Below are 13,064 nucleotides of genomic sequence, written 5' to 3' on the forward strand. Positions count from 1 at the left end.
ACATTAAAACAAGTCTACGATATCTTAAGAACACGTTCACGTCTTTATCTTCACTGTGAGACAGACTTTAACAACAGGAAACTGACGTTTGTAAACCGCTCACTCTCCCACACCAAAGCCCATAGAGAAAATCAGTGATTTTACCTCACGGGGACACAGGAGCTGTTGGTCTACTGCTGCCTCGTGTGGTCACTTTGTGTCACTAAAATAAATTGGAATGAAGAATTTTGAAAGCTGAATTCACTAAAATCAGTCATTGTAAGTTAGTGATGGAGGCAGCAGTGGATCAACAACTCCTGTGAACTCCTGTGTTGCTGTGATGTTAAAATCACTGGTTTTCTCTATGGGTTTGGTGCAGGAGAGTGAGTGGTTTACAAACGTCAGTTTCCTGTCTAACAGTGAAGATAAAGACGTGAAACATGCTTTTAAAGACGTTGTAGGGTTAGTCTGAGGTGGATTTTATTTGTTTGTTTTTATTAGCCACGTTTCACGTGTGTCTAAATATCTACATGAAGAAAAATCACTGCTTTTATAATCATTAGAAAGTGGTGCGTTATTTCAGTGTAAATCCTGTGAACGTGGCGTTTACCTGCGCTGTTTCCTTGACCGGCGTGACTCTTCGAGGACAGGCGGTGAGCGGACGAAGCCGGCGCGGCGCCCTGCTCCTCAGGCAGCTCGCCATTGGTCAGAGAGCTCCTGCTGGAGCAGCCTGGAGAACCGCTCTGTGAACCCCCCACCGAGTGTCTGTTAGTCCTGCAGACAGAGAGACGCACAGGGATGGGATGTGGAGCAAGTCGAGGCGAGGTGGTGGAACAATGTTCACATCTTTATCTTCACTGTTAGACAGACTTTTACAACGGTTTGTAAACCACTCACTCTCCCACACCAAAGCCCATAGAGAAAACCAGTTATTTTAGCTCACGGGGACACAGGAGCTGCTGCTCTACTGCTGCCTCGTGTGGTCACTTTGTGTCACAAAGTTAAGTCATTGAAAAGACATTAGAATTTAGTGATGGAGGCAGCAGTGGATCAACAACTCCTGTGAACTCCTGTGTCCCTGTGATGTTAAAATCACTGGTTTTCTCTATGGGCTTTGGTGCAGGGAGAGTGAGTGGTTTACAAACTTCAGTTTCCTGTTGGAAAAGTCTGTTTAACAGTGAGAATAAAGACGTGCTCATGTGTTTAAGATATTCTAGACTTGTTTTAAATGTTGATTTAATTAAGTATGAAAAGCTCAAATAAAAAGAAACTGAAGTTTATAAACCACTCACTCTCCCTGCACCAAAGTCCATAGAGAAAACCAGTGATTTTAACATCACAGCAACACAGGAGTTCACAGGAGTTGTTGATCCACTGCTGCCTCCATCACTGACTTCAAGTGTCTTATTTTGTCAATCCGGCTTTTAAAATATTTAATTCAGACTTAATTCAGTGACACAAAGTGACCACACGAGGCAGCAGTAGACCAGCCGCTCCTGTGTCCCCGTGACCTAAAATCACTGGTTTTCTCTATGGGCTTTAGTGTGGGAGAGTGAGTGGTTTACAAACGTCAGTTTCTTGTTGTTAAAGTCTGTCTAACAGTGAAGATAAAGATGTGAACGTGTTCTAAAGATAATGTAAACATCGGCAGTGGCTAAAATCTGCTTTTCCTGACGTTCCCCTGACGGCAGCCATGTTTTAAACGTCTCTCCCCAAAAAAAAGAAAAGAAAAGAAAAAGAACTTTGTAAATCTGACAAAAGCCTTTAAACATGCAAAGATAAACATGTTGGCTTTCCCTCCCCAGGACTGAGGAATGCTGAGGCCGAGCTTGGACGGGAATCAGCCTGAGCTCAGTCGACCACAGTAAGTCGAAGAAGGTGTGTGTGTGTGTGTGTGTGTGTGTGTGTGTGTGTGTGTGTGTGTGTGTAAACAACAGAAATCACCTCTGCTTCCTCCTGGTGTCTGGATGTTTCTCTCCGACACCATCTGAGCTCATGAAGCTTTGGCGGTTGCTAACATGCTAACATGCTTACATGCTAACCCTCTGTGTAAGTGCTTTAATCAACCGTCTTGGCACACACTGCCTTCATTCTTCTCTTAAAATGTCATCAAAACGCCCAAACGCTGAGCGACCGGCGTTCGAAGGAACGAGGTTACGCAAGTTTACCGCCGCGATGACATGATTCTTTACCGTTTCACCACAACAACAACAACAGCAGCGATGTGCGTTTGACCGTGTTTGGTTTAGACGCCTGAAAAGTTAGATTTCACATTCTTCTGTGTGTACATGTGTGTGTGTGTTTGTGTTTAAGACCAAAACCACCACAGTCTGTGTGTGTGTGTGTGTGTGTGTGTGTGTGTGTGTGTGTGTGTGTGGAGGGGGAGTTTAGATGAGAGAGAGGGAGTTTAGAGTAACTTATGAGCAAAAGTCAGAATTATGAGCCAAGTCAGGATAATGAGCAAAAGTCAGACTTATGAGCTAAAAAGTCCGACATGTGATAAAAAGTCAGACTTATGAGCTAAAAAGTCTGACTTATGTGCTTTATGAGCTTGGAAAGTCAGACTTCTTAGATAAAAAAGTCAGACTTATGAGATCTATGAGCTTAGAAAGTCAGAATTATGAGCTAAAAAGTCAGAATTATGAGATAAAAATCCGACATATGAGATTTATGAGCTTGGAAAGTCCGATTTATGAGATAAAAAAGTCTGACTTATGAGCTAAAAATCCGACTTATGTGATTTATGAGCTTGGAAAGACAGACTTATTAGATAAAAAAGTCAGACTTAGGAGATCTATGAGCTTAGAAAGTCAGACTTATGAGATAAAAAGTCAGAATTATGAGATAAAAATCCGACTTCTGAGATTTATGAGCTTAGAAAGTCAGACTTATGAGATAAAAAGTCAGAATTATGAGATAAAAATCCGACTTCTGAGATTTATGAGCTTAGAAAGTCAGACTTACGAGATAAAAAGTCAGATTTATGAGATAAAAAAGTTGGGCACTCCTACAGTCAAAATCCTTCATGTTTCACTGAAACAACTGTGGTGACCAAGGTTACACAGTCCCTATACTGTGTGTGTGTGCGTGTGTGTGCGTGCGTGTGTGTGCGTGTGTGTGTGTGTGCTGACCTGCTGTGAGGTCCTGCAGCAGTGGGCGTCTCTTCACTCTGTGTCCTCCTCAGGTTTGGTCTGTCTGACTGAAGCATCTCTGCAGAGAGAGACACATGTATATGATGTCTGTGTAAAAATATATGTACATGTAACGTATATATACATATATATATATATATACACACGTATAAATACTTGTATATATACACTCACAAAGAGGCAAACATATATGCTGCTCTTTAAAGTAAAGTAAATAGGTAATCTCTCACTGACACACACACACACACACACACACACACACACACACACACACTATGAAAGAGCCTCTTGTGGCTGGACCTCGTTGGACACAGAAAAATAAACAGTGGTCATGAGGAGAAGCCATTTTGTCATAAGCTGCTCAGTGAGTCCATCACACCCTTCCCTCTTAATGGCCCATGTCTAATGTGTGTGTGTGTGTGTGTGTGTGTGTGTGTGTGTGTGTGTGTGTGTGTGTGGATGTTCCAGTCAGTGAAGAGTTAAAAACACAACAACAACAACTCCACTAAAGAGAAGATAAACACACAACTTAACCGGACGTAGATTTTATTCCACTGTCACTGAGACCAAACTCCTAGTGTTTATTATTTGTGCTTTCATTTGATCAGGACTGTGAAGTCAGACAGGAAACCAGTGGACTGACACATGGTCACAGCACGTCTTTGGAACATACCATCAGTTTAATGCACAGGGTCAAGAATGTTCTCCTGTGTTTATAATCCCCAAATCTACTTATAGTTCCACCATCTTTTTATAATCCCAAAATATACTTATAATCCCACAAACTTCTCATAATTCCAAAACCTACTTAGAGTTCCAAAAATCTACTCATAATTCCAAAATCCACTTTTTCAAAACCTACTTGTGATCCCAAAATCTATTTATAATCCCAAAATCTACTCATAATCTCAAAATCTACTCATAATCCCAAAATCTATATATAATCCCAAAATCTACCCGTGATCCCTAAATCTACACATAATTCCGAAATCTACTCATAATTCCCAAATCTACGTATAATCCTAAAATCAATTTATAATCCCAAAATCCATTTATAATCCCAAATCCCTCTCATTGTTCAGAGAGTGTCGTCACTGAAGAAGAGTCATGAACTCTAAATCCGTCACAAGAATCAAAGTGAACAAAGGTGAACTGTAGATTAAAGTTAAAAAGACTTGATAATCCCTGACAACATGAGGAGTTAATCTCCAGAATTTAGCAAATGTGTTTAACAGAGGAGTCTGAGGTGGATTAGAGACACAACAATCACCTCCACGTTCACTGGGATTAACCTTCAGAGACTGAACAACTGAATCTTTGTAATGATTCACTTTCACAAAAAAACAACTGATTTACAAGTCACTAGTTTGTGGAGAACAAAGTAAACCGTGCCCCACACACACACACACACACACACACAAACACACACACACACACACCTCTCACTGCTGAGCCTGTGTTCATTCAGCAGAGACACACTGTGAGCTCTGTGTGGCACCTATGAAAAGCCCTGTGTGTGTGTGTGTGTGTGTGTGTGTGTGTGTGTGTGTGTGTGTGTGTGTGTGTGTGTGTGTGTATTTAAGCCTTTGCTTCCAAACCACAAAGGAAGGTGAAAATATTCACGCTGTGCCTGGAAACGTGAAAAAACGCCGCTGCCGAGTCAATAAATGTGGAGAGAGGGTCTTCCTCTGAGGGTTACTTATAATCCACAAATCTACTTCTAATTCCAAAATCTGTTTATAATCCACAAATCTACTCATAGTTCCAAAATCTGCTTATAATCCAAAAATCTACTTATAATCCACAAATCTACTCATAGTTCCAAAATCTGCTTATAATCCACAAATCTACTCATAGTTCCATCATCTATTTATAATCCACAAATGTATTTATAATCCCAAAATCTATTTATAATCCCAAAATCTACTCATAATCCCAAAATCTACTCATAATCCAATAATCTACTAATAGTTCCAACATCTATTTATAATCCACAGATATATTTATAATCCCAAAATCTACCCATAATTCCAAAATCTACTCATAGTTCCAACATCTATTCATAATCCGAAAATCTACTCATAATCCGAAAATCTACTCATAATCCGAAAATCGACTCATAATCCAATAATCTACTAATAGTTCCAACATCTATTAATAATCCACAAATGTATTTATAATCCCAAAATCTACTCATAATTCCAAAATCTTCTCATAATTACAAAATCTATTTATAATCCCAAAATCTACTCATAATCCCAAAATCTACTTATAATCCCCAAATCTACTCATAATCCAATAATCTACTATTAGTTCCAACATCTATTTATAATCCACAAATGTATTTATAATCCCAAACTCTATTTATAATCCCAAAATCTACTCATAATCCCAAAATCTACTCATAATCCAATAATCAACTAATAGTTCCAACATCTATTTATAATCCACAAATATATTTATAATCCCAAAATCTACCCATAATTCCAAAATCTACTCATAGTTCCAACATCTATTCATAATCCGAAAATCTACTCATAATCCGAAAATCGACTCATAATCCAATAATCTACTAATAGTTCCAACATCTATTAATAATCCATAAATGTATTTATAATCCCAAAATCTACTCATAATTCCAAAATCTACTCATAATTACAAAATCTATTTATAATCCCAAAATCTACTCATAATCCCAAAATCTACTTATAATCCCCAAATCTACTCATAATCCAATAATCTACTAATAGTTCCAACATCTATTTATAATCCACAAATGTATTTATAATCCCAAACTCTATTTATAATCCCAAAATCTACTCATAATCCCCAAATCTACTCATAATCCAATAATCTACTAATAGTTCCAACATCTATTTATAATCCACAAATGTATTTATAATCCCACAATCTATTTATAATCCCAAAATCTACTCATAATCCCCAAATCTACTCATAATCCAATAATCTACTAATAGTTCCAACATCTATTTATAATCCACAAATGTATTTATAATCCCAAAATCTACTCATAATTACAAAATCTATTCATAATCCCCAAATGTACTTATCCCAAAATCTACTCATAGTTCGTGTGCGTGTATACAGCGGCAGAGCAGCGTCTTTACGATATCTGAAGAACACGTTGATCTCTTTAGCTTCACTGTTAGACAAACAGGAAACTGAACTCACTCTCCCACACCAAAGTCCATAGAGAAAACCAGTGATTTTACCATCACGGGGACACAGGAGCTGCTGGTCCTCTGCTGCCTCGTGTGGTCACTTTGTGTCACTGAGTTAAGTCTGAATTTTAAAAGCCGAATTCACTAAAATCAGTCATTGTAACTCAGTGATGGAGGCAGCAGTGGATCAACAACTCCTGTGAACTCCTGTGTTGCTGTGATGTTAAAATCACTGGTTTACTCTATGGACTTTGGTGTGGGAGAGTGAGTGGTTTACAAACATCAGTGAAGTTGTTTTGTGAGTGAGTCAAGAAGGTCAGAGAATCCAGTGTGTGTGTGTGTGTGTGTTGAAGGTGCGACTCACTGTCTGCTGCTGTACTGCCGCTGGGCAGCGAGCCCAGATCAACAACCATGCCGTCCAGACAGACGTTGAGTTCGCCTCCTGCTACAACCAGGCCTTTGTTCTCCGTCTGCAGCACCAGACTCAGCTGGACGTTCTCCACTGCAGGAGGAGGAGGAGGAGGAGGAGGAGGAGGAGGAGGAGGAGGAGGAGGAGGAGGAGGAGGAGGAGAGGTGGAGGACAACAGAAGGGTTCCAGAGTAATGAGAAAAATTAAAAAGTTTTGTTCCAACTCATCCAGATCTTGTTTGATGTCTCTGTTTTGTTGGCTTATAGGGTGTGTGTGTGTGTGTGTGTGTGTGTGTGTGTGTGTGCGCGCACAAAACATTACATATAAATATTGAACTCTGTGTCTGTTTGTAAACCGCTCACTCTCCCCGCACCAAACCCCATAGAAAAAACCAGTGATTTTAGCTCACAGGGGACACTGGAGCTGCTGGTCCACTGCTGCCTCGTGTGGTCACTTTGTGTCACGGAGGTGAATCGGAACGAAGAATTTTCAAAAGCCGAATTGACAAAATGAGACGTTTGAAGTCAGTGATGGAGGCAGCAGTGGATCAACAACTCCTGTGAACTCCTGTGTTGCTGTGAAGTTAAAATCACGGGTTTTCTCTATGGACTTTGGTGTGGGAGAGTGAGTGGTTTATAACGTATAGGGAACCCCAGCAACAATGTATGTACATGTATATAATTACATATTGGCTAAACATCCGCGAGAGGTTCAAAAAACAAATAAAGGCGCTAAAATGGACGATTTTCTCGATGGACTTTGGTGCAGGAGTTGTGCAGGTTTGTGTGTGTTTGTGTGTGTTTGTGTGCATGTTTGTGTGTCCTTACTCTTGCCATCGTGTGTGCGCAGTGTGTCCAGGAGGTCGATGGTGGCGCTGCCCAGTAGCTCCTTCCTCAGAGTGTGGCAGCTCCACAGCTTCAGATCCAGGCGACTCTGAGGCGTCACATTACTGCGAGAGACAAGGCAACGGCATGAATACACACACACACACGCACACGCACAAGCACACGCACACACAATACCACAAACACAGTTCGCTGAAAATACAACAAAACACCACATATCATTATTGTAATCAGTTTTGCATAGTTGTAAACATACAGTTTTGTGTTGTAGTGTGTGTGTGTGTGTGCGTGTGTTCTCACAGGGTGAGGTCTTCATTCCACTGCAGCTCGACATGTCCGCTGCGTTTGCCAGTTTTCTTGGTTTCGCTGGTCAAACCGTCGGCCGTCACCTCGACGAAGGAGCTGAGTCGAGAGTGTCGGTTTGGCAGCTTAGGAGACTGGGGCTTCGCTGAAACCACTGCACACACACACACACACACACACACACAGACACACACACAAAATGGGTTAGGACGAGACATCAGAACGTTTATGCAGTAAAGCTCCTCTTTTTGTGGCATCAGTTCATCAAAAGAAATCAGTCTGTTTCACTCTCCCACACCAAAGCCCATAGAGAAAACCAGTGATTTTAGCTCACAGGGACACAGGAGCTGCTGGTCTACTGCTGCCTCGTGTGGTCACTTTGTGTCACTGAATTAAGTCTAAATGAAACATTTTCAAAGCCGAATTCATTAAAATAAGACATTTGAACATAGTGATGGAGGCAGCAGTGGATCAACAACTCCTGTGTGCTGTGATGTTAAAATCACTGGTTTTCTCTATGGGCTTTGGTGTGGGAGAGTGAGTGGTTTATAACGTATAGAAGTCGGGGGAACGTGCAGATAGCCACTGTTCGCAATAGGGGTGGGGGGGAAAAAATGTATTGACATAGGAATCGCGATTCTAATCATCCGCGATTCTGAATCGATGCCAAACGTCTGCTGCCGCCTAGTGGCCGGAGGCTTGAATACGACACAAAATCAAGAAATCCAGTTTACGTACAGCGAGTAAATAAATAAATAAAGAGTGCCGTTTTTGTTCCTGGGGCATTTTTAACTCCAGTTTTCCATCCGTGTGGTCATTTCCTTCATGTGGTGCATTGTGGGTAAACACACACACACTGTGGCCCTTTCTCAATACCCAAGTACTGGCATACTTGGGAAGTACATACTTGAGAAGTACAGCTGAAGTACATAGTTGCCAAGTACGGGAGTAAACGAGTATGATCTCTTCAATTGGAACAGCAGTGTACTTCCTTGTTCTACTGTTTAAATGGCGGGTGGTGCCAAGCACTTAAGCCTCATTACCGCCACCTACAGTGTTGATGAATGAACATATAAAATACTTTTGATAAATGCATAAATTGTTGTTATTTTCACATTTTCAATATTTTATACACTATAAAATAGTGTTCATTATATGTAAATACATATACAATGACAGTGCGACTTTAATATAAATCTAAAATTCAAAGTTACAATAAATTAAACATTAATGTTATACAAAAGCTCACACTGTCAGGTCAAAACGTTTGCATTAAAAACAAAACAACACGTCAACAACAAATCTATAGATCACACCAACTATGTAATGACGGAGCCGTCTGAGGCAGCGGATCAGCGGATCAGGACAGGCCGAGGTAACGCTGCCCTCTGCTGGGCACTGTAAGCACCCAGCGTCCGCCGAGGCGGAGCTGATAACCTCCGTCAGCGCCACTGTCATACTATAAATACGTCATATCTTATTACACAAACCACATGTTTGGATGACACATCTAAATGACACATTTCTCGCCTAAAATGATTTCAAAACTGCGTTCCAGGACACAGAAAAATATTTATTTCAGGTTTATATTTGTATTTTATCCTGCTATGTTCCGCCGAAATGCATTCTGGGATATATGGCTTTCCCAAGTACGCTCAAGTCACCACCCGTTGCATACTTGGTAAAAAGGGCGGAGCGAGAACACTTCCGGGTATGAGAACCGTACTCATTGCTTGCGTTCTTGAGAAATGGAACAGAACTTGACTGAGGCTGACGACGTTTTCACAAGTACGGGAGTACGCAAGTACGGACAAGTACGCACAAGTATGGATATTGAGAAACGGCCTGTGTGTTCTGTTGTGAGCCTCACACACAAAAAAAACATGTGGAGTGGATTTGGGTCACAGGGGCAACAGAGAGGAAACCAAACACTGCCGTCTGGTGGAGGAGAGGAAAACACCTGTGAGGCCTCACAACTAGAGGGCAGTGTTGAGACTTTCCTGTTTGATCGCTTCCTGAAAAGACGGCCTATAAAACCCTGCCTCTGCCATTTTGTTTCTGCGATGATTGATTTTCGGCACGTTAACCTCGTCCACACATGAGAACATCGTTATTTCCAACACTGAGGAAGACTTTTACTACACTTTTCTACACTTTGTGGCCCAGGGAATTGAAAAATGATCAAACCTTTGAGGTTGAGGATGAGTCGAGATTTCTCCGTGGTCTGTGCAGCCGAGGCTCTGCTCACGCCGGCAGCCGCCATGACATCACAGCTCTGAAACAAACACAAACGCTGGTCAGTACGACACGGGCGTGCGTGCGTACGTCGGGATGTGACGGCCAACGGCGGCAATTAGTTCAAACTTCAATTATTCACTTTTCCTACGTTGATTTTCCCATTTATTTAATCGGATTACCAACACAAATTGAAGCTGATTATTAATCTGTCCAAATTTCACAATCTCACATTATATATATATATATATATATATATATATATATATATATGTTTGTATATACATATACATATATATTTGTATATATATACATATACAAATAAATATATATACATGTGTATATATACATATACAAATAAATATATATACATGTGTTTATATGTATGTATATATATTTATAAAAATACATACATACATATATACACATACACATATATTTATATACAGTAAATATACACATATACATACATATATACATACATACCCATATATACATACGTACATATATACCCATAAATACATACGTACATATATACCCATAAATACATACGTACATATATACCCATAAATACATACGTACATATATACCCATAAATACATACGTACATATATACCCATAAATACATACGTACATATATACCCATATATACATACGTACATATATACCCATATATACATACGTACATATATACCCATATATACATACGTACATATATACCCATATATACATACGTACATATATACCCATATATACATACGTACATATATACCCATATATACATACGTACATATATACCCATATATACATACGTACATATATACCCATATATACATACGTACATATATACCCATATATACATACGTACATAAATACCCATATATACATACGTACATATATACCCATATATACATACGTACTAATATACCCATATATACATACATATATATACACATACATACATGTATCTCCATGACAACAGCTGTGTTTTTATTTCTCAGACCAAACATTTAGTTTAGGTTAACTGTCAATTCCTGCAACATAATCCATCTTTTCAGAATAAAAGTTCTGAAGCAGGCATGAAGAAGATAAGCAAATAATTAAAAAATAGTAACAGATTTGTTTAATCATCTTTCCCGTGGCCCACATACTGATGCTGGTCGGGCCAGTTTAGGCCCACGGGCCACCAATGGCTGACCAGTAGTTTATGTCAGGTTTAGGAGGAGGAGGAGGATATCAACATCATCATCATCATCATCAGTCTCAGAGACACAAAGTCCACCATGACAAAGCACTGATAAGGTGTGTGTGTGTGTGTGTGATTATGAGCTCATATAAACAGTTGATAGTACTTCCTTTAAACATAGCTTTTTTTTTACAAACATCACGAATCCGCCTTCGCTGCTGCGCATTCAACACAAACACGGAAGATGAACAAGGCTTTTTGGGTGACAAGACAACTATGTCAACACTCGCACTTCCGGTCAATGTTGTTTTTCCACATTGAAACTCGCGCGGTAAAAATATATAAAGATCACAGAACGACAGCGAACGTGTGGCGCGCGCGGACGGGTGTGTGTGTCAAACGGAAAGCTCGTGTCAACAATACTACACACCTCAATGAAAGATTAAAAGATATTTAAAAAAAGTACGTCTCTGCTGTTCCAGTGAGCTCTTGTTTTGGAGGTAAAAAGTCGTGACACTTCCTGTGCGTGTGCGGGGCTAACTGGGGCGAGCTTGACCTGAGAGGACGCTAACCGTTAGCATCGAGGTTGGCAGGGGCATCTCGTCAAAAGGACGCGTCCGTGAAAGCGGCTCTGCGCGGCGGACAGTAACGGAAGCGACGCCGACGGTTTCGCGGCTCGCGTCAGAGGCGACGACACCGCTGACACGACGACAGAGCCGCTTTCATGTCTCCTTTCCTCCTACCTTTGTCAGCTGCGCTCCGCTGCTGTCGCTAACCAACTTTCATTTCCGCCTCACTGACGCTACCACGTGACCCCTCCCCCTTCTCATGGCACAGAGGATTATGGGTAATAAATTGTGGCAATCGTTTTTTATAGTTTGTTGTTGTTGTTGTTGTTAAAAAAAATGCTTTATTGAGAGTACGTGAATACAGAATAACAAAATAAGACATTCACAAAAACAGTCTATAATTCTATACACAACAAAAAGTAAATTATTAATTATTATTAATATTTAGTATAACAAGGAGTTGTTGTTTTTTTTGCACACATTGAAGAGATAATTATTGTTTGGAAAACGCCATCAGTTCCACAAAAATAGGGATTTTTCTCCTTAAAACTTTGGATTTGTGAATATAAAATATAGATAAATTAGCCAAATAGTATTGTGAATTAACCTTTCTTGCAATATCAGTGAATCCAGCCATTTCAAGCGTCTTTGGGTACCTTGAAAAGCGCTATGTAAAATCTATCTATTATTATTATTTTTATTATTATTGTTGTTGATGTTTTGAATTTGGCGTCAAATCAATTTCTTTCCAATTTTGCACACATTAGGGACCTTTGTTGTGAAAGTCCTGCAGTTTTTCCGGTCGGTAACGGCAGTAAGTTTGTCTTCTTATAGCACAGAGGATTATGGGTAATAAATTGTGTCAATAATTTATATTTTTTTTGCTGTTGTTTAAAAAAATAAAAAATAAAATGCTTTATTGAGAGTACGTGAATAAAGAATAACTAAATAAAAGCATTCACAAAAGCAGTCTATAATTGTATAGACACAAAAAATAAAGTATTTAACAAGGAAAATAATTTTTTTCATAGTTTTTTATTTGTACAGTTACACATTGAAGAGACATAATTATTGTTTGGAAAACGCCATCAGTTCCACAAAAATACTGTGTTTTCTCCCCTCAAAACGTTGGCTTTGTGAATATGAAATTTGGTTAATAAATGATAAATCAGTCAAATAGAATTGTGAATTCATCTTTCTTTCA

At 39.6% G+C, this 13,064-nt stretch overlaps 1 protein-coding gene across 3 annotated transcripts in view; it reads right to left on the reverse strand.

The window, feature by feature from the left end:
• wwp2 (WW domain containing E3 ubiquitin protein ligase 2) overlaps positions 1-12,083 on the reverse strand; it is a 43,828-nt gene extending 31,745 nt beyond the window's left edge. For 2 of the 3 annotated variants that reach the window (XM_083893532.1, XM_083893530.1), the window contains exons 1-7: positions 12,035-12,083; positions 10,058-10,145; positions 7,868-8,024; positions 7,550-7,671; positions 6,678-6,815; positions 3,111-3,189; positions 590-753 (exon numbers count right to left, since the gene is read on the reverse strand). In XM_083893532.1, coding sequence (XP_083749658.1) covers positions 590-753; positions 3,111-3,189; positions 6,678-6,815; positions 7,550-7,671; positions 7,868-8,024; positions 10,058-10,133 — 736 coding nt within the window. In that variant the 5' untranslated portion in view covers positions 10,134-10,145; positions 12,035-12,083. Of the gene's footprint in view, positions 1-589; positions 754-3,110; positions 3,190-6,677; positions 6,816-7,549; positions 7,672-7,867; positions 8,027-10,057; positions 10,146-12,034 lie in introns of all 3 variants that reach the window. The other variant, XM_083893531.1, reaches the window with a different exon arrangement.
• Between the last annotated feature and the right edge of the window lie 981 nt (positions 12,084-13,064).

Source organism: Microchirus variegatus (genome assembly GCF_963457635.1).
Source record: "Microchirus variegatus genome assembly, chromosome: 8".
NCBI classification, from domain to species: Eukaryota; Metazoa; Chordata; class Actinopteri; order Pleuronectiformes; family Soleidae; genus Microchirus; species Microchirus variegatus.